Source organism: Drosophila miranda (assembly GCF_003369915.1).
Source record: "Drosophila miranda strain MSH22 chromosome Y unlocalized genomic scaffold, D.miranda_PacBio2.1 Contig_Y1_pilon, whole genome shotgun sequence".
Lineage (NCBI taxonomy): Eukaryota > Metazoa > Arthropoda > Insecta > Diptera > Drosophilidae > Drosophila > Drosophila miranda.
In genome coordinates, this window is record NW_022881603.1 from 3,681,973 (window position 1) to 3,705,106 (window position 23,134).

General features: G+C 45.3%; 1 protein-coding gene and 1 pseudogene across 1 annotated transcript in view; one reads left to right on the forward strand and one right to left on the reverse strand.

Annotated features, from left to right (window-relative positions):
• The window catches only part of LOC108160385 (protein espinas), a 29,546-nt gene extending 18,039 nt beyond the window's left edge, over positions 1-11,507 (forward strand). Inside the window, exons 2-6 of the mRNA XM_033395879.1 lie at positions 1,920-2,490; positions 3,177-3,290; positions 3,917-4,045; positions 9,094-9,297; positions 9,418-11,507. Coding sequence (XP_033251770.1) covers positions 1,920-2,490; positions 3,177-3,290; positions 3,917-4,045; positions 9,094-9,297; positions 9,418-10,872 — 2,473 coding nt within the window. The 3' untranslated portion in view covers positions 10,873-11,507. The remainder of the gene's footprint in view (positions 1-1,919; positions 2,491-3,176; positions 3,291-3,916; positions 4,046-9,093; positions 9,298-9,417) is intronic.
• A 60-nt stretch (positions 11,508-11,567) lies between these two features.
• LOC108160386 lies at positions 11,568-13,042 on the reverse strand (annotated as a pseudogene).
• Between the last annotated feature and the right edge of the window lie 10,092 nt (positions 13,043-23,134).

Below are 23,134 nucleotides of genomic sequence, written 5' to 3' on the forward strand. Positions count from 1 at the left end.
AGGCTCGCTCTGTGGGACTCGCTTCGTTAGCAGAAGGTTGACCTCTGATTGTGCTGAGATGATGTCTTTAATTTGCATAAATTTACAATCATTGTGGATGAATCGCTGGCCGGGGCCTGGCAAATTGGCTTCTACTGCTCCTAAGGCTGATGATATTTCTGCTTCTCACGTTGATTAGTTAATACAATGTTGGACCGCTTTGTGCGGCCTGTTATTCATGCTCCAAAAGTTTCGACACTTGATATTAGACTCGGACAAATGTAAAGCGTTTGTGAATGAAACAGTTTAATATTTCACATGCGAGCACTCGACGTTGAGTCCAACAAATGGCTTTAATTTCAAAACAAAAACAGCAAAAAACGAGGGGGAACGTTGTGAGTTGCTGCGGAGACCGCAACTCTACAGTTATACCCGATACTAAGTCAGTATGGCTCTCCTCCGGCAGACGCCGCTAATATTAAACGACACGACAAGGAGTGCGTGCGAGAGAGACACAAAATCAGTCTGAGCGTGACGTCGGGGGCTGCGTAGCCAGTGCAAATTGATTTGTTCCTTTTGGCTATAAAAATTATCTGATCTGATCCAGATTCAGCAATCTGATAGATATGGTCATTATCTATGATTCTGCGTTTTTAGTTTTCTCGAATGTAGAATATTGTGGATGCAACAGATTTTCGTCCTTTGTGGGGGCGGAAAAGGGTGGGGCGAAATTTTGAGATACACGTTTTATAGTAAGATCCAACAGAAGTGCGGATACCAAATTTGGTTACTCTAGCCTTAATAGTCTCTGAGATTTGTGGATGCCCCAGATTTTCGTCCTTTGTGGGGGCGGCGAAATATTTTTGTAGCAGTGACATATCACAGAAGTCTGGATCCAAAACATCGTTGCTCTAGCTCTTATAGTCTTTGAGCACTAGGCGCTGAAGGGGACGGACGGACGGACGGACGGACGGACGGACGGACGGACGGACGGACGGACGGACGGACGGACGGACGGACGGACGGACAGACGGACAGACAGACAGGGCTCAATCGACTCGGCTATTGATGCTGATCAAGAATATATATACTTTATGGGTCGGAAACGATTCCTTCTGGACGTTACACACATCCACTTTTACCACAAATCTAATATACCCCAATACTCATTTTGAGTATCGGGTATAAAAAGGAAAAGTAGAGAAAAACACACGGAATTAAAGCTGCAACATGACCAAGCTCTCTGGTCCCCGCTCTGTGCCATATGCTGGAATTTCGTTTGGATGCCACTGTAGGCTGCCGCAGCAGCAGCAGCAGCAGCAGCGGCCATCTCTGCTTGGCTGCATAATCGCGCAGCGTGCCACAAATCGAGTAAAAGTACAACAGAAAGCGGCAGAAAGAAGATTCCGCGGCGAACAGTGCCGCACTGGTCGAGAGAGCTGCACCAAGACTTTATGACTTTACACGAAGTTTGGATGGTTGATGGCGGGGCCTGGTCCGGTCCGGCTGCAATTTCGGAGTTTCATCAGATTGGACAACTTCACGCATGCGCAGCTGCAGCCTGCCACTGCTACAGTCAGTGGTCACAATCGCACTCAAAACTCATTAGAAATGCCTGCAGGAACTCGACTAGAATGAGTTTTGGTCTATTTTTGTGCGCAGTCTAATTGCAAATGACTTGCATCAGATGGGGAGATGGAAGCGGGAATTATTTAGATGCCGATTAGGGGTGGAATACTATTCTACCCAACTGTTAGAGACGGTACTTTATGGTCCATAATTCTGCTAAGCATTGCTTATGGGTAATAAACAGTTTCACAGCCACAAAAGGGAGAGTTTCGCTCAGGGTAATACCATCCAAGCTCAGAGACCACAACTAATGCTCGGACTTGGTGGCTTTACCTCATATTGATTTCTCTTTCGGTCCTCCCTATTTGTAGCTCTCAACCAGGCCAAGTACTCAGCAAATACAAGCCCACGCCCGCACCGCGCTCAAGCGGCAAGCACCAGGCCATCATGCAACAGCAGCCGCAGCCCCAGCCCCTGCCTCACAGCAGCTACTACACGCAGACGGAGAGCAAGCTGCTGCAGATTGAGGCGGGCGGCACCGGGCTGACATTTCCCCCCCATCGGAGCGAGATGGCCGCCACCAGCTCCCAGCTTCAGCAGGCGTCGATGAGCAGCAATGTGGCATCTACGGCCACGTCTAGCAACCTCGATGTGCCCTCTGGCGGCAGCTCCGGCAGCGGCAGCGGGGGGCAGACCACGAGCCACTTTGTGTCGCCCCTGCAGCGGCGACACTGCCAGCCGCCGAGTCATCTGCCACTGAACTCGGTGGCGTCTCCGCTACGCACGGCCAGCTACAAGACGGCAGCGGCCGTGGCCGGTCACGGATTCCATCACAGCCACCACCAGCAGCTGGACTTCCAGCGCAACTCGCAGTCGGACGATGATAGCGGCTGTGCCCTGGAGGAATACACATGGGTGCCGCCAGGTCTGCGACCTGATCAGGTAAGGGCGTGCTTGCAGCACATACACCATATAGACTTGCAACATGATCATCATCATCATCATCATCATTAGTGTATGTCGATTTGTCGGTACTAATTAAGTGAAATCTAAATCTGCGCTGCTCTGCGCCACTGACAACTTTTGCTTTCGTTCGATATTCCACGCTCCCCAAATCGGAATCCTAAATCCAGTTCAATGTCTGGCTAAAGCCGGTGCTGGGGCTGTGGCTGTGTCTGTGGCTGGGGCCTGGTCTTTTGGCCATTGGACATCGGCCACATGCACGTTTAAGGAAATCGTTGGGGGAAACAACTTTAATTACACGCTGAAAAAATTATCGCTCCCAAATCGCTGTGCTATCTGAATTGCTATCTGCTATTGGAAAGCGAAAGCGTTTTGTAATTAAATTGCCGATACTCCTGCATTTGGCAGCAATTAAAGCTGGAAAGCTGTCGATATTTCTCAGGTGCTGGCTTACATAAGAGCCCCTGGGAAAACTGAAAATTGGTCCCAATGTTTCACTGCATTGCCTCGATTGTCTCGGGTCTCCCATGACCATTTTCCACGCCACCATTCATGTCTCCATCTGCACTGACATTCCATTAATTTGATATGATTTGTTCAGTTAAAAGAGTGTAAACTTTTTGGTGGAACTAACTCGATTCTCCCTTCCGTTTTCCACTCCGCAGGTCCGCTTGTACTTCAGTCAACTGCCAGACGACAAGGTGCCCTACGTCAACAGTCCCGGCGAAAAGTATCGCGTTAAACAATTGCTGCACCAGCTGCCGCCGCAAGATAACGAAGTGAGTATTAGCCAGATAAAAAACTGGCTAAAAGGATAACAAAAGAAAATGCAGTTAGCACCACAGGCAGGTCCTACAAATTTAAAGAAAAGCAACCAAAAAGCAAGGAAATCTTTGGCTAGACAGTAGAGAGTAGAGTTCTTATAACTGCCCAATGAGATTGATTAAAATATTTGGATAAAGGAAGAACGAAAGACTTGAGTTCACGATGCAAAAGGATACTTTTATCCTATGATCGTAAAAATATGTGGCCGATTTTTAAACCAGAGCTGCCCGATCTTATTTACTTTAATTTAGGGTTTCTTAAGAAGAAACAACACATCAAATATAATATTGCAAAATGAAGATTCCAGCAGAAACGAAAGAAAATCCAATCGAGATATAAATAATAAGTATTCAGATAGCTTTATAATTTTGCAACTCAGCTTCCCAGCAGCATCCTGCCGAACGGAGATGGCGAAAAGATTTATAATTACCTCTTCGGGGGTATAGAAAACAGAGCATAAAGAAAATCCTTCACGAGCAGTGGCAAGATTAAAAAACTTGTCAGTGCCTTTTGAGTTGCCTTAATTAAAATCCATGAATACAGCAAACTTTTCGCCCTTCTACGTGCCCGTCTGTTGCAGGTGCGCTACTGCCACTCGCTTTGCGACGAGGAGCGCAAGGAGCTGCGCATCTTCTCGGCCCAGAGGAAGCGCGAGGCTCTCGGCCGAGGAGCCGTCCGGCTGCTGTCCGACGAGCGACCCTGCAAGGGGGTAAGTTTGAAAACAATTTTTTTATGGGGTGGGGGCCCTTCCCCCACCCACTATCCCCATCCATTGCTTTAATTGTTGCAAAAATTTTCATTTTATTATGAACAAAAAGTGCGCGAAGAGCACAAGATGAAGAGTCGTTTCGATTTCATTTGTGCCTGGTCTGCCGGTCCGGGCCGGGCCGGGCCGGGCGAAGTTTTGCACCACCACCAGAGATTCTTTCTTGGCCCGGCCCGGGGACTACTGCCTGCCATGAATGGCCCAAAAGGGAACAGGGGGACACAAAAAATATGACAATGGCTGGCGAAAACAATGAGCTGTCGAGGGTAGAGGGACGTGGTAAACAGGACGCGACGGTGTTGCCAACTTTCAAACGTCTCGAAATAAAAGATGACAAAAATATTTCATTAAGTACACTTTCAGCAAACGGCAAAGTGCTGCGACGAAAACCCAACTGAAACTGAAAATGAAAAACGTTGTTGCAGAAACAATTGCAGTGACTATGGCTGTGACTGGGCCCGGACTCCGCTTGGCTCTGACAACATAATGGCTAAGAGAGTCAGCCAACGTACAAATGCAGAGGTTGGTGTTTCTCTTTTGCCTCCTCTATGGCCGTGCCGCGCACGTTGCAACGCGTTGGGCCAAAGGTGAATGGAGTTGCCTGCCAAAGACGCAATGAAATGGCATAAAAAGCACAATGGCACTGGCATAAAATATGAGAAGTGGTATCTGCATCGGGCTGCTATTGCCTCTGGCACTACCCCTGCCGCTGGCACTGGCACTATCCTTGCCCAGCTTGGCGCCCCTGCCCCGCTTCACAAATTTGCATTGTTATTAGCTGACAGGCGGAGGACTCTCTAATCTCGCTCTCTCCCCGCTCGCGGTGCGTGTCACAAGTTCAACTCCAACTTCAGCTTCAAATCCGGAACCCAGGCATCTCGATGCGCACTCGGTCACACTGGGGTTCTCTGGATTCTCTGGGTAGATACTCGTAGTTTGCAGCTCGATTTTATTGTGCTCACATTCGCCACTCGTAAAACTTATTAAAAACTTTATGCCGCATGTTGCGTGTCTGGGGCCTGGTCGGGTCGAGTCTAGTCGGGCTCGGGTCGTGTTTGTCTGCTACGTGCGTGGGTGGATGTGGTGCCCGGAGCTGCCTTCGTGCGGCTTTCTGGGTGTGTGGTGTGTGGTGTATGGTCTATGGTGTGTGGATTTTATTTGGTTTGTCCAAATTGGCAGACAAGTTCCGTTTATTATGGCCAGAGGACTTGCACTTACACTTCTCTCTGAGGTTGCAGTTCATTAGAAATCCCAAAAATAATCAGTGCGAACTTTGGCAAAGGATTCAGATACAGATGTACTTATTTACTGGCAGAATGAGAAGCGGAATTCTATACAAATTTAAATCTGAGCTCAATATTTTGCATTCCTTTGCAAACTTTAATCTTTCATTCATAAAAAAAAGAGATTAACTTTAAAAAGTATTCAAAATCCAGACTCAAGTCACAGACACATAACTGACTTGCTAAACGGACGTTTAAATGTGAACAAAGGTCCAACCCTGAGCCATCCAATCGAATGGCGTGGAAACATGAGGGAAATTATGAAGGAAAATGTATGAAAACGTTCAATGATCCCGAAAGGGAGGAAAAGGAAGCTCTCGCCTCGCACTTGGACTCAGTCAGGCGTGAATGAGTCGCAACGTGGGCCACAAACGTGTGTCACAGAAAACTGGGAATGATTTTGGCAAAAAGTAATGTGGCAAGTGGCGTAGAGAGGAGGCAAACTCCTTGACAGATTTTCCACACGAACAGCACCAGCAGCAGCATCCAGCGGAAGCTGAAATTTTGACAAGGATGTGACACTAAAGGTCGTCCTGGCAACAATGAAATAATTACAAGAAAAGCCATCTCAGCCCTCGACTCCATGAAATGTATATATTTTCTCTCAGAAAAAGGGACTACAGCAGCGGCAAAGCAAACAAAACGGAAAGCAAAATAAAAGAAAATCCAAGGAGAAGGAAGGTAAAACCCGCTGGCTGTTAAGCGAAAAGTTTATGTACTGAAAAGGGCATGATAACGAGCGTCATTAATAATTTGTGTTGCCGTGGCCCGACGCTGCCAAAGGATGGGATGGGCTTTGGATCAGGAATCGGGATGGAGATGGGGGCGAACTGGTACTGCTACTGGTACCGGGTCTGAGCAGGAAATTGTCTGTCTGACTGTCTGTCTGTCCGTCTGTCCGTCTGATGGGGAAGTTTGTCGCTAAAAGTTGGATTAATCCAGACACAAAATGGGTTAGCAAGGACACTGCAGTATCCCCCCGTCTCCGGGGTCAGCTACGGTTCAGCAAGGTTCGGGTAGGTGCTACACGGTGGCACCGCCAGCAACAATTTGTCAATAGCATAATTGTCTGTCGCAGGACTTCGGCTCCCCGGCGGCAAACAGGCAACAGGGATTAATTGGATTGATAAGATAAATGAGCAGCGATTGCTGCTATTTACATGACATTCACCCGGCTCGGCAGCTCACGATGATTCACGATGAAAAATGCCATTTTAAGTGCAGAGATTTTCTGGCCAAACTAATCAATGACGGGGACGCAGAGAGATGTGGCATTGGGCGCCCATCCTCCCTGAAAACTTTGTTACTTTGTAGACACCGCAGAAACTACTTAAAGCTCTTTGTGTGGGAAAAGTTTTTTCCAGAGTTTCTGCGGCTTGCCCGGAGCAAAGTGCAGAGACAAGTCTATTCCGACTCGAAATGCGTCATTAGCCAGGGATTGGTGGGAGCAGAGATGGCGGAGCACATGGCACTCTTTGCGTCGGGTAATTTGCTGCGCCAAAAAGCCGCCAAGAACGGGGGCGCAGTGGAGCAATCACGGGGCAGTGCCTGGAATGGGGGTGCAAATTGGCAAAGATTCTGAGTACTGGGGTCTGTCGCTTCTTGGTTAATGGGAGGAGGTCATATATCAATGCAGTTGGGCTAATTGCTCTGTGGGTGGAAATGAGATGGCAAACTGCTTACAATAAAGTTAAGGAAGAAACCGGAGACCGTTCAGGAGTAATACAGAAACCGTACGACTTAAAGTCAGGATAATCTTCGAAATCGTACATTCTTTTAACAGAGTTTCTGTATATTATTTGGCATTACACGACAACGCACTAATTTAATAACTGTCCAAGAGTTTAGCCGGGGTTTCGCTGCACAAATGTCCCCCCTTGGAGAACTCAATTAGGATCTAGGGTATAAAAGCGTCACCAAACATCCCGGACAGTCGTACCCTTTCGCCCCGAAATGTGTTCATTATGCGAACGCGTTTAAATTTAACGAGTCTCGAGCTTTGGGGTTTGCCAGCAGTCATTAAAAGCGGAGCTTCCTGCTAACAGCATTTTCCCAGCAGAAAAAGCAACAGCAACAGCAGCAGCACAGTTTTAACGAGGTGGAACGTTGTGAGTTGCTGCGGACACCGCAACTCTACAGTTATACCCGATACTAAGTCGGTATGGCTCTCCTGCGGCAGACGCCGCTAATATTGAACCACACGACAAAGAGTGAGTGCGAGAGAGACAGAAAATCAGTCTGAGCGTGACGTCGGGCGCTGCGTAGCCACTGAAAATTGATTTCTTGCTTTTGGCTACAAAAATGATCCGATCTGAATCAGATTCAGCAATCTGATAGATATGGTCATTATCTATGATTCTGCGTTTTTAGTTTTCTCGAATGTGCAATATTGTGGATGCAACAGATTTTCGTCTTTTGTGGGGGCGGAAGGGGGTGGGGCGAAATTCTGAGATATACGTTTTATATTGAGATCTAACAGAAGTGCGGATACCAAATTTGGTTACTCTAGCCATAATAGTCTCTGAGATTTGTGGATGCCCCAGATTTTCGTCCTTTGCGGGGACGGAAGGGGGTGTGGCGAAATTTGGACACGAAACGGTCAAGGTCCGATATCACAGGAGTGTGGATACCAAATTTGGTTGCTCTGGCTCTTATAGGTTCTGAGATCCTTGAACTCATATTTTGCAATTGACAAAACCGACCATGAAACCTGTGTGTTAGAGAGAGACAGAGCGAGAAAGAATGAAATTGTTTTCTTGATTCTGGCTATAATCATTATACGATCTGGTTCAGATTTTGCACTGTAGAAGATATGGTCATCCCCACCGACTCTGCGTTTTTGGTTTTATCGTATCTTTAAAAATGTAAATGCCACAGATTTTCGTCCTTTGTGGGGGCGGAAGTGGGCGGGGCGAAGTTTTGAAATATTTTTGTAGCAGTGACATATCACAGAAGTCTGGATCCAAAACATCGTTGCTCTAGCTCTTATAGTCTTTGAGCACTAGGCGCTGAAGGGGACGGACGGACGGACGGACGGACGGACGGACGGACGGACGGACGGACGGACGGACGGACAGACGGACAGACGGACAGACAGACAGGGCTTAATCGACTCGGCTATTGATGCTGATCAAGAATATATATACTTTATGGGGTCGGAAACGATTCCTTCTGGACGTTACACACATCCACTTTTACCACAAATCTAATATACCCCAATACTCATTTTGAGTATCGGCTATAAAAATCTTCCAGCGTCCTCGCTTTAAGTGCTTCCTTATCCACCGGGGAGCATTTGGGGTGGGGTGGTGTGTTGTTGCCACCGAGGCTGACACGGGCACATGGCCGGCAGCTATTTTTGCATGATTTCCGGTTGGGAAACGAGGATGGCACGAGAATAAAGAGCAGCAAAACCGCAGAGCGAGCTGAAAGGAGCAGGCACTGGCCTGGCCAATGAAGCCGGCTCCTGTTTCTGTTCCTGTGCCGTGACCGTGTCCGTGTCCGTGCTTGGGGCACTTTTGGGGCTGCGTGGTGGCGTGGGCGCCGAGCTTTAGCATTTATAGACGCTTAAATAATTTCGCCCGAGCAGCAGCCAGACGCTGCAGATTTTTATCGCTCGAAGAACTTTAGCATATTTCTCTTATCTATACGATTCACCTCTCATCCCCACTCTCCCCCTCTGACTCTACCTCTGTTTCGTCCTTCCAGTGCGAGGAGTCCCTGTCGGGCGGTGACATCGTGGTCTTTGCCCAGCGTCTGGGGGCCCAATTGTGCTGGCATCCGGGCTGCTTTGTGTGCAGCGTATGCAAGGAGCTGCTGGTCGACTTGATATACTTCCAGCGCGACGGGAACCTCTACTGTGGCCGACACCACGCCGAGACCAAGAAGCCGCGCTGCTCGGCATGCGATGAGGTGAGTGATCCACGTTCGTCAATCCTTTTCATCCGCTCTGCCGGACAATTATAATAGTGTTGAAGATATCCCATTATTGACTTATGCACCCATCTTTCTCTGTCTCTTTTTTGTCGACAGATCATCTTCTCCGACGAGTGCACAGAGGCGGAGGGTCGCACCTGGCATATGAAGCACTTCGCCTGCCAGGAGTGCGAGCACCAGTTGGGCGGCCAGCGGTACATCATGCGGGAGGGCAAGCCCTACTGCCTCGGCTGCTTCGACACGATGTTCGCGGAATACTGCGACTACTGCGGGGATGTGATCGGCGTCGATCAGGGCCAGATGAGCCACGACGGACAGCATTGGCATGCCACGGACCAGTGCTTCAGCTGCTGCACCTGCCGCTGCTCGTTGCTGGGACGCCCGTTTCTGCCGCGACGGGGTACCATCTACTGCTCGATCGCTTGCAGCAAGGGGGAGCCGCCGACGCCTTCGGACACGAGCTCTGGCCCTCAGCTGTGTCCCACCCATCGAGCCTCCACCTCCAGTCAAATCGCCCGCTCGCCCCGCCGCAGCGGAGACCGGGACAGGGAGAGGGAGTCCGCGAGAAAGGCCAACCATGGCCATGGACCGGTCAAGGGCACGGGCAGTGCCGGCGATCTGCTGGAGCGACAGGAACGCAAGCGCATGGAGGCAGCCGGCGTGGCCGATTTGCCGCTGGGCGGGGGGGTGCCAGGCATGCCACGCCCCGCCCATCCGCCACCCATCGACCTCACCGAGCTGGGTATCAGCCTGGACAACATCTGTGCGGGGGACAAGTCAATCTTCGGCGACAGCCAGCTGACCTCCTCCATGCCGGACATGCTGCTGTCGAAGGCGGAGGACTCGCACAGCTACCAGAGCATCGACAAGATCAACCTGAACTCGCCAAGCAACTCGGACCTGACGCAGAGCACCCAGGAGCTGGCCAACGAGCTGGAGCTGAACAACGATCCGGTGCGGGAGCTGCCCCACGATGGCTACGAGCAGCCCTTGGCCAACAATCGCAACACGAAGAAGGGCCACGAGCTGCAGGAGATGCAGGGGGAGGAGGACGGAGAGCAGCTGGACAACCGGCCGCTGAAGGAGGTGCGATTCCACAGCGTCCAGGACACTATGTCGCGCTCCAAGAGCTACACGGATAACGCGAATGCCCGTCGCCGGCGCCGACGTCGTAACCAGTCTCGCCGCTCCTCGGAGATGCAGATCAACCAAACGAATCTCCGACTGCACAATGCCCAAACGCAGGCCGCTGGCACCGCCACCGGCACCGGCGCCCACAATCTTCTAAACAATCTGGATAACTGCGATGTGGCCAGCATCTGCTCGACCTGCTCGTCTAGCTCTTCCAGCGACATGGACGACTACGTCTACCGCCTGCCCGCCCGCAAGCACTACGGCGGCGTCCGCGTGGCCTACGTGCCCAACGAAGCCCTCGCCTACGAGCGCAAGAAGAACCTGGCCCAGGACCCATCGTTGGCTGCGTCCGCATCAGCCGCTGTCCCCGGAGTGCCGGGAGTCATGAACGAGAGCAAGAACTGCACAATATCATGACCACCTCCCATTCTGCCGCCGCCACCCTTCAATCTGAGCAGCTACTACATCCTGGACACCATCCTGGAGGAGCAGCACCTGCTGCCGAAGAAGAAGCCCGGCTGCCTCCGTCGGGTGTGGAACTTCTTTGGCCTGGGCAAGCCACGTCTCCAGCACACCGGCAACGGACGGCTGTACAGCGTTTAGGTGGGATTGGATTGGATTGGACTGTAAATAACATATCAAAATGTATTATACACCGAAACAGACGACATATGAGATCATCGAAGTGGGGTGAAACCTTGTACAAAGCTAAAACTATATCATATTTGCATTTACATACATATACCTACACATAGGCATTATCATAACTAATTAGGTATTTTAGTGTTAGATTTAAGAAGATCGAAGCAGCGCAGACCACAAGCAGCGCAATCAACGAACAATAAATTCCAACGAAATCCCCTTCAACGGCCAACAAAAGAATCTCCTCCGAGAGAGTGAAAGTCTTTTTTGTGCAATAATTTAAAATGGAATGGCAAAAGCAGAACTCGAAAAGTAAAACCGAAACCACAAATCTTCCAAAACCCGATCAAAACAAATCGATAAAATAACCAAATTTTACCACGTTTGCAGTTTCTATTTTTTTACGACTTTTTGTCCAACCCAAATATGACGAAAGATTCTTTTCAATCAAAAATAAAATATATGACCAACTGTGTTTATTTCCCCTATTTGCGTGGCATCAGGCTCATCCAGTAGCCAGCTTTGGAGGCAAGGTTGAATCCGCGTGCCTCCTCCCACAGATCCTTGACAGTCCTGGGAGATCTTTCGATCTTGTACCTGATCAGGAGGTTGTACAACATTCCCTTGACCTGCATCAGAGAATATCGATTGCCTGGGGATAGAAATGATAATGGTAATGGTTAAACTAACAAAATATTTCCTTCGGAGAAGCAGACTCACCTATGCAGTTTCGGGGACCTACTCCAAACGGCAAATATGTGTAATGCACTATTTCATTCTTCCGCTCATCGCTGAAGCGCTCTGGATCGAATTTTTGGGGCTCGGGGAAGTACTTATCATCCCAGTACAGGCCGGCAATCGGAATACTGACGCGATCACCCTCCTTGAAATCGAATAGCTTGGTGCCATCGTCGTCGGTTAGGGTGTACTCCTTGGAGCAGATGCGATCGGTAACGGGGGCAAGGGTCCACTTGCGTAGCGATTCAGAGATGACCATGTCCATATACTTCATCTTCTGCACTGCATCGTACGTGAGGGAGCTGCCTTTAAGCGACTCCTGGACCTCCTTGGCCTCCTCGTAGAGCCGCTGCTAGATTCTGCGGGGTTCTCGAGCAGTTCCAGGGATGTGGTGCATATCAGGTTGGCATTGTTCTCGAAGGCAGCGAAGAAGAATATGAAGCACTGGGCCACGATCTCGTCGTCCGTCTAGTTGTCTTCAGACTCCTTCTTGGACTCCATCAGCAGCTGGATCATGTCGGGGCGGTTGACGTTGTGCTCTTCTCGATATTTCATCGCATCCACCACCAGCCGTACAAAGTATTCTACTTTCTGGCCATTAAAGATCTTCATATTAAAGAACTGACACAGAAAAAAATATCTATCAATTTCCATACAGTATGAACCATTTTAGAAATAACTCACAAGGAACACCTTCGGAATGAGCGTGGCGAGCAGGAACTTGTACAGCTGCGATCCTCTGGAGAAAGTGAGAGACTGACCGATCTGGTAGAGCTCATTATCATGGCTCTCAAAAGAGTTCACCTTCAGCCCGAAGGCTAGTGGTGGTGGCTATCAGATCATTCGATAGCTTGTTGCAAAGCACTTTCATGTCCACCTCGAGGCCCTCTCCAGATTTAGAACCATCCGATAGTCGGGACAAGTGTTCGAGACACTCCCCAAAACAGTCGTTCATCAGGGCGAACATGCTGCGCATCTTGGCTGCCGTAAAGACCGGCGTCAGGGTGTTTCTCATGTGCTTCCACCGCTGATCTCTCATCACGCTCAGCACGTCGTTGAGGAGACGCTCGTTGCTCTGGACAAAAACCTGATGGTTTGGAAAGTGATCAAAGTCCTTGATGCAGATCTTCTTGATCAATTCGGTATCGTTTAGCTGGATCATGGGAACGCGTAAATTAAAAAGTCCAACAATAATGCTGAAAAGTTTTTTATATTATTCCCATCCTGATCGGTGTCTTACAAATATATCACTAACAGATCTTTCGTGCGACTGCCATATTGCCAAAAAATGGACGGGGCTTCTCAAAGTAAACACCCCGATCATCGAAGACCACTTGTATATAAGCACACCCAGGACCATTAAACCATTAAAACGTTTTTTTTAAACTGTTTGCTCAATTGCGCGATGCGTTAATTCATACGCGCCGAAATTTGTATGTATACTCCATTTTGTTCTCCACAAGTAAGCTCCACACATACTTATGAGCACATACTTATGTATCGATAGATAACTCTCACTCTCTTTTGGAATTTTTTATTCGCGTTAACCTCTCAAAGAGTATTTTAGCTCTGATCAACAGCCTGAAAATATTTCGCATGAGCTCTTTTAATTGAATGATATCACAACGTACATCCGATCACTTATGAATAAACCAAGCTGCGACATGGGTCTTCGTAGAAAGAAAAAGATCTATGTGATATTATTATAATCCAGTAAAGTGTTGTTTCCAAATGGGATGATTGTATGTCTCGATTCAAACTGTGAGTGTATTTTTTTACAATTTCGTAACTGATAAACAGATGTCTCAGCATTGAGCAAAGCTCTTAGCTCAGAGAACGTTCTGATAAGAAAGCTTCAAGCTGACTCTCGCTCTCTTTAACTTTGCCTTTCTTTACCTATTAACTATCATATGATCATAAGAGTATTCATTTGCTTGGCAACGTAGTACTAATAATAATAATAATTTACAAAATGAAAAGAGGGTAGAAAACAAGACACCCCAATACTTGCGGGCAATAGGTATTCGTTACGATCAATTGAAAACCGTTTTATTAATAGAAAATTGCCTGAGCAGTGATGTCTAGTGCTTTTAAAATGAATCAATTTGAATAAGCATTTATGCCTTTTAAGGAAACCCCTTTCTGTCCATTCTCTCTTCATATACGTAATAAGCTAATGTTTTTGGCACCGAAACAAAGAGAAATCGATTTATGATTTGTTTTCGTTATCAGTTTTCCAGCCTATCAGTCGAGTACGAGAATTTTGTATACAATCAAGCTGATGCAATGTCCTGAAATTTGTATTAAATTGGGGAAATCTTCTGATGTTTGGATATTTGACGAGCGGAAAGTAACCAAGACCTGACAACAAATGTATCAATTTGTGTATAATAAATTGTCTGAAGGCCTATCAGCATTAATTCACTAATCTTTCGACCTTGCCATTGGCCTACAAAGAAGCAGCAAACTTTGCGAGCTGTCAGCTCTGTGGGATCCAGATCAATTTCAATTAAGTTAGTAAACTTTTCCCCTCTTCCCCCATCAATACATGCATATGTATGTATGTTTGCTTATGTCATCCGACTAGAACTTCAGTCTGTCATGTCACGCGTGGCGATCAAATATGATGTAAGCCCCGGGACCTGAAAGCGCTTCGACTCCAACTATTGTCTTCATGTGGAGGTTTACTGTTTGAATATTTTAGCATATTGACCGACGGCGAGTCGCACGCAGCCAACAACACAGGCAATGGAGCCCCCACTCCGGTGGGGCTAAAAACTGTTAAAACATCAAATTAGCCACAAGCGTTATGCCAGAAATATAATTAAATATTTAGACAGTTTTGTTATCGGGCAGAGTCTTGGCTCTGACTTGCAGACGTTTGTTTGGTTGGTTTTGCTGCTATATCGCTTCATTTTGTCAGTTTGGAAATTTGCAACAGCATTTCTGCGACAGACACACAGTGGTGGGTAATCAGTGGCAGAGGCAGGGGAAGGGAAGAGAAGATATATTTTAGCAGCTATGATACATCAAATGCCAATGGCAGAAGCGGAAGACGAAGAGGCACAAGTTAGTGGAGACCCACTTTCGAAATATGTTCTCAGAAAAAAAGCCTGGAATACGGCATATCAATGGCAGGAAAAGTTTCTTTGGGAAACGTCAAAGCAAACAAAAGTTAAGTGCTCAAGCGCTCAATTAGCCAATACTTGAATACAATTTTTATCGGATCTAATGAGTCTGTATCTGTATCAGACAATAGTTAATCAAAGATTTTGGTGCATCTTGGTTGAAACATCAACCAACTCTTGCTATAGCTAGGCTATACCCGTTGCAGTGTTTTCCTCCTTAGCCATCTTTCACTGTTGCAACGTAACCATATTCATATGGTTATTCAGGGTTTATTCACCCCTTTCTGCCAGGAAATGCACACATACATACAGAGATGTATATGTACATACATGTAGTAGCTTAAGTTGCTTGATGGCAACGAGTAACACTTATTTGATGAGTATGTTGGACTTAACATTATAACAGCTCCAAGTTTTACAAGTATGTTTGTGACTAATTATATGCGTGTACGTCTGATGCGTGGCTGAACTGACAACTGACTGATCTCTCTCTTGCTATCGGCTCTCTCAGAGCCGATTACTGCTCTATCCCGACGACACGACGAAAACACGACCGCTTCGTGTCTCTCTCTTTCCTTCGTTTCCTACATTCGGCTGTCCTGACGGACCATTCGCCTCGGATGGGTCTAGCCAAGGTTTCATATATTCTGAAACTGTAGAGGTCTTATAGGGACCCTCAGTATCCCCAATCTTCTCGACTTCGTACCTTCCATGAATCTTTACCCTAACCACCTTATACGGCCCTAGATACTTTCCTTTTAGCTTTAATCCAGTACCATACTGAGTACGCTTGATAGCTACTAGCTCATTAACCTCATACTGTCTATCTAGTTTCCTTTTTAAGTCAAAACTCTTCTTGTTTTCCTGCTGTAACCGTGCAATGTTTTCAACTACTTCCTTTCTAATTTTTTCGCAGTCCTTGTTCAACTCTTCGATAAGTGATTCTTCCAATATTTCTTTTATTTTTGGATCCATTCATATACGCATGTCTAGCCCAGTCAATATCTTGAAAGGTGTTACCTTGGTACTTCGCGGCTCAACACTGTTGATCATTTGCTGTACTTTTCCTAGATGCTTATACCAACTACCGAAATTACCCTGACACAATTTCGACAACATAGGCACCACTATCTTGTGCATCCTTTCGACTTGACCATTCCCACGTGGAACGCCTGTGGCAATCATTAAATGCTGTATTTTCTCCCTCTCACAATATTCACGAAACAAATTGGACATAAACGCTGCACCCCTATCCGTCACTATTCTGTTCGGATTACCAAAACTAGTCCCCTGAATTTCCAAACCCTTAACGACCTCTTCAACGCCTGTACTACGAGTAGAATATAACCAAACAAACTTAGAAAATTCATCAACGACAACCAGTATATAATTGTACTGTTTTTTAGTCATTTCCATTGGTCCAACGTTATCAATGTGATACGTTTGTAACGGCCTATCACCCTTTTCTATTGGTTGCAAATAACCCTCACGTTTTCCTGTCTTTTCATGGACAATGATACACTCGACACAACTATTTATTACGCGCCATACTTTGTCTTTTAACTTCGGAATATAATACGACTTTTCAATGATATCTTGTGTCTTTTTAACTGAAAAATGTCCTTGCTTATGTGCTATTGATATAATCTCATTTTCCAACTGAGCTGGTACTACGATAAGCTCCTTATCCGGATCCTTAAACAAAATCTGATTCTGAATATAATAATCCTCATATTCCTTGTCCTCCACAATACTTTTAACAGCCTTAACCCAATCGTCGGTTAGCTGAGCTTCTTTCAAACGATGAGCTATACTTTCGGTCACCATAAAACAAGATACACGACTCAACGCGTCAACGTGCCTCATCTTCGTTCCTGAGCGATGTTCTATAACATAATTAAAATCTTGTAGGTACATGGCCCAACGTGCTACTCTCAAAGGAACGTCTTTCTTTTTGATCGACATTGTAAATACATTACAATCTGTGACAATTTTGAACTTTATACCCAAAACGTATACACGCCATTTCGCTAAAGCTTCGATAATTGCCAGAACCTCAAGGTCATAAGCAGGATATTTCTCTTCACATGGCTTAGTCCTACGGCTCATATATTGAACTGGATGGAATTGGCTGTCTTCCATACCCCCATTTTGATGCATCAGTATGGATTTCTGTCTCCAACTTCGGGTTGTACATTTCTAAAACAGGTCTACTAATCAATGCTACCTTTAGTTGTTCAAACGAAACCTGATGTATCTCCTTAAATTCAAATTTAACATCCTTCCGCAGCAGATCTGTCAATGGTTTTGCAATAACAGCATAGCCCTCAATAAACTTTCGGAAATAAGAAGTCAATCCTATGAAACGCTGCACTGCTTTTTTATCAACTGGCACTGGGAACTTTTCGACTGCCCTCGTCTTCTCATCACTTGGTCTTATCGTATTCTTTTCTATTATATACCCCATAAAATTAACCTTTTGTCGTAACAGCTGACACTTTCTCCAATTTATACGTAGCCCATTCATTTCCGCTATCTTCAGTACTTTTCTCAACTTTAACAAATCCTCTTCTATATCTTGACTACAAATAATAACGTCATCCATATAGACTGCTGCTTCATTATTCTTTACCAAATCTCTCAACACAGCCATTATAAATCTGGTAAACACCGCTGGAGAATTTGAAATTCCAAATGGTACATATACAGCTTTCGGTAATCACAGCATAGTCTCTTGCTATCGTTCATTTTGGGTACCAACACTACTGGTGATGCATACTCCGATGTACTTGGCTTTATAATCTTCTGAGCCAGCCACTCTTCCACTTGCTTGTCCACGATTTCCTGTTCACACAACGGTAATCGTCTCGGATGCTGGAAAGCTGGTATCTCATCCACTAATACAATTTTCATTTTTATCGGCGCATCTACATTTCTCTGAGGTTGGTACTTTCCTACCATACCCCTAACCTCTCTAGCATGTGCTTCACTGAGATGACCAACATCAATTGAAAACTCCTTCTCAACTTCGTCAATACTTGACATGCAAATGCCTTTATATTTATTAAACAATTCCACGCATGAGGACGATGCTACCTGATCAAGTTTCTTATCTTTATCCTCGCCACAAACTCTACGAACAAATCTTGTTCCTGTCTTAGAAACTTGCATGTCAACATGATCCAGAATAGTCCTTCCTAAAATGGCTTCAAAACCAATATCCTCGTCTCAGTATCAATCAAACCTTGGAATACCAAATTCGAGTACTTAATATCCTTTAATTCCAAACCTGATGGAGTGAAAATACCTGACGGCTTATCAACGACTTCCTTATCTCGAATAATGTTCGTATTCGATATCTTTTCTTGTCTGGTTTCGACCTTGACATTACAGCTTGCAGCACGGTGTCCTGGTTGGCCACATTTGAAACAACAAAAATAATTTTTGGGACAATCTATCCTCAAATGCGATTTGTCTCCACACTTAAAAAATTTCCTAAAATTCTCTGCCATCGACCCTTTCACCGAACTCTCACTTTTATTACTCAGCGGCCAATTCTTACACATCAGCTTAGATCCGCCTCTAGCTTTCTGGTAAACATCGATCTGAAATTTAAGCTCCTTTAAGTTTTAGCTTGGTACAGCATTGCCTTACTTGCCCTTGCGTCTGGTATACCATCCACAAAATATTCGATTAAACTCTCATCATCTAGTTTAATTGGCTTGGCTATCTCCATTAACGCATACAAAAACTCATGCAACGACTCTCCTTTTTTCTGCTGGCGCTTTTGCAACATTCTATGTACTTCTACGGACGACAGTTTAAGACTAAACTCATCCAACAGAGCTGCCTTCAACGAATTCCAGTTACGAATATCACGCAAACTACGAGCGAAAGATTTTGCTGCACCAACTAACAACTGCTTGGCATAAATGAATAATTGTAATTGACTCCATTGAACAGTAGCTGAGCATTCTTCTAATTCCTCTATCCATTGATTGATGTCGGGGTTATTAGAACCAGAAAATTGTGACACACTACCTTCCACGTCTTTTAGCGTAAACCAAGATTTATACTCTGCCTGTCGCGTACCTGGTTGAACTGGTTACGGACTCATCCTCTGACTCTTCTTCATCCTCAACTGGAAAGCCGTGATGTATTAATAGTCTATCTTGCAAATCGCGCTTTCGTCCCGTCGTCTGCAACGCAAGCTCTCTTAACTTCTCTCGCAAATCTGCGACTCTCAGTGTCATTATCTCTTCAACTTGCATAGTGACGATTTAAATACAAAATAATTGATATTAGCTTATATCTAAGAAAATGTAATTAAATCAACTTAAACAACCTTATTACTGGCCTGTTAACAATTTTCCAGTTAACATCGACTCCGAAAACGCCTTTAAAGTCGTCACTGTTAACGATCGCTTCTCTGTTAACGCTCACCTTACTATGGGTTTACCCTTGTTAACTCTCGCTTCTGCGAAGAACTTTCCAGACTCCAAATTTTACGCACACACACCACCACATCCAGATCTCGCTTGCCTGTCGATGTCGCTGTTGCCGTCCTCTCTTTGTTGCCTTTCCTTGCTCTCGCTGTTCGCCGTTAACTCGTTGTCGCTTACCGAATCGTCTCTGCTTCTGCTGTTACAAAATGGTCGTCTCCTTGCTGCTTGTCTCTTCTTGTAGTTGTAGTCTCCGTCCGACGCAGTGCAACACAACAACAATCAATGTTCTTTGATTCTTGCTGTTTGCTGCCGTCGTTTTGTCGCTTCTGCTCTCTTTGGAACGAACGCGCTCAGATTGTCGTCTCTGTGCCGCTTGTCTCCTTGTAGCTCTAGCCTCTCAGACGCAATGCACAACAACAACAACGAAGGTTTTGATTCTTGCTGTGTTTGCTGCCGTCTGCCGTCGTCGTCTCTGTGCCGCTTGTCTCCTTGTAGCTCTAGCATCTCAGCAACAACGAAGGTTTTGATTCTTGCTGTGTTTGCTGCCGTCTGCCGTCGATTTGTCGCTCCAGCTCTCTTGAATGTCTGCTCACACTAATGCGCCTTCTTCGACAAGTGTCTCTCTCGCACTTATAGGCCAGACTGCAATTCAATTTCGCACCGCGACCGATCTCTTGTGTCACCAGTCTCGTGTTCGCCAAAGTTTCCAAATACACGCACAAATCTCACTTGCAAATGTTGTTGTCTTGGGCTTATTTTCGGACGAGCCCCCAATTTGTAGTAGTTTAAATTGCTTGATGGCAACGAGTAACATTTATTTGATAAGTATGTTGGACTTAAAATTATAACAGCTCCAAGTTTTACAAGTATGTTTGTGACTAATTATATGCATGTACGTCTGATGCGTGGCTGAACTGACAACTGACTGATCTCTCTCTCTTGCTATCGGCTCTCTCAGAGCCGACGACAGATCCCGACGACACGACGAAAACACGACCGCTTCGTGTCTCTCTCTTTCCTTCGTTTCCTACATTCGGCTGTCCTGACGGACTATTCGCCTCGGATGGGTCTAGCCAAGGTTTCATATATTCTGAAACTGTAGAGGTCTTATAGGGACCCTCAGTATCCCCAATCTTCTCGACTTCGTACCTTCCATGAATCTTTACCCTAACCACCTTATACGGCCCTAGATACTTTCCTTTTAGCTTTAATCCAGTACCATACTGAGTACGCTTGATAGCTACTAGCTCATTAACCTCATACTGTCTATCTAGTTTCCTTTTTAAGTCAAAACTCTTCGTGATTTCCTGCTGTAACCGTGCAATGTTTTCAACTACTTCCTTTCTAATTTTTTCGCAGTCCTTGTTCAACTCTTCGATAAGTGATTCTTCCAATATTTCTTTTATTTTTGGATCCATTCCTATACGCATGTCTAGCCCAGTCAATATCTTGAAAGGTGTTACCTTGGTACTTCGCGGCTCTACACTGTTGATCATTTGCTGTACTTTTCATAGATGCTTATACCAACTACCGGAATTACCCTGACACAATTTCGACAACATAGGCACCACTATCTTGTGCATCCTTTCGACTTGACCATTCCCACGTGGAACGCCTGTGGCAATCATTAAATGCTGTATTTTCTCCCTCTCAAAATATTCACAATATTTAAGTGCGCTTTGGCGAATTCCAGGCGCAAAATCCGATTCTTTTCTGAAATCAATGGTTTCTTTCGTGGAACTCGGCTCTTGAAACCATCCTTGTGCAAAAAATTTGCAATTGTTTTTGGGTGCACAATGACTCCTGAACACTTTTCGATGTGTTCCGCCAATTTTGGAGTACATCGGTGGATACATTGAGCCTGGGAAGCAGTTGGATCTTCCAACAGGACAACGATCCAAAGCACACCGCACATGTTGTGCGTGATTGGTTGCTGTATTATGCCGCAAGACAGCTTCGTTCACCACCCCAATCGCCAGACCTTAACCCAATCGAACATCTTTGGGACATTTTAGAAAGATTGGTACGGAAGTATAACATCAGCAGTCGGGAAAGCCTCAAAACCGCACTCATTCGAGCTTGGGCCGAAGTTCCGCCCACAACAACCGAAAATTTGGTGGCATCGATGCCCCGACGACTACAGGCTGTAATAGATGCCAATGGTGGACCAACCAAATATTAAAAGTATAAAAAGTATTAATATTAAGATGACTTTGAGACTATAATACAAAAGCATAGAGGCTGTACATATGTACACTTTTTTCCGTGAACATTTTATGTTTTTTCGTTGTAACTTTAGTATAGATAATTTTTTTAAAGTTTTTTTTCTGAAATAATAATAACTTTAAGTGTCCTAAATAATGGCATACCAACTTTTTTAATTTTCATTGCAAAAACCCGAAATATTTACAAATCGGTGCTGTATGTTGACTTTTTTCCTTGACTGTACATATGTAGGTACATATGAATGAGTTTGTGTGTATATACAGCTGCGCCGAAAAAAATAGCACCACGGGACTAATGTGTCTATATTAATATTTGAAAAGAATATGTTACTTTAGTTGTATTTAAAGGTTGGCATTTTGTTGTAAAACCTTTGGCAGCAACAACAGCAGCTCAGCATATTGGCATTAAAGCTCACCTAATTTTCGCATCTTTCCCTTGCGATATTGATCCACGAAGCATGCAGGATACCCCAAACATATTTATTGTTTTTTGATTCCGCATTAGAAACATATTTTTTAACGTTACCCAAAATATTAGCAATGGGGTTCAAGTCTGGAGACTGAACAGGCCAATCTATTGCAATAAGTGAATTGTGCTCGAACCACTTTCGAGCTTTCTTTCTAGTTCGTTTCATTTCCTGCTGGAAGTTACAAAAGTACTGTATTTCGTATTCTGCATAAAGCAGAATCACTGTTTCTTTGATATTAACATAGACATGTTGATCCATAATGGGGTTGTTCCATGTATTGGATTACCTACTTAGTACGAAAATCATGCCCATACGATTTTGCTTGCTTTTCTATGTCTAATGAATTTACATGTGAGTCAGGGGGTTATATTCTGCTTTCGGTAGTCGTTTCACACAAGAACAAGACCCGTTTACACCAAAAAATAAGTTTTGGCTTTAGTCGGACCACAGGATGTTTATCCATTTTCTTTGGCCCAACTTTAGTACTATTTTGCATACCAAACTTTTTTTGCCCTATCCTTCCCGTGAGAAGTGGAATTTTCCTCGGACTACGAGTATCCATTTTACGTTCTTGTAAATAAGATTTAACTTTCCTGGTACTCGACGATTTTTTAAGATCATTACTTTAGCTCTGTGGCCGACTTATGTAAATGGGTCCTCCTTGCTCTCACGAACCAGTAGTTTTACTTACAGTAGTTACTTCTTCCACGTGTTTCTTGTTGGAAACATATTTCAAAGTATTGCTAATCATTTCTTTTGAACAACCGACAATTTGCCCCACCTTAGCATAGGTCCTGCCTTCTGAAATGAAAGTTTTGATCCTTTGGCTTATTTCTTCACTTTAGTGCTTTCCAAGACCCATAACTACTTAAATTTTGTAACTTTCTTGTCACAATCACCTAAAGCCACCGATTTTTAATTCAATCAAGAACTTTCGCTCCTCTATCGCAAAATTGCCTAAAGTTATAAGAACCGTTAGAATTGAGAGAGTAAGCACACTTCTCTCAGAGAGTAGACATATAAAGCTACAT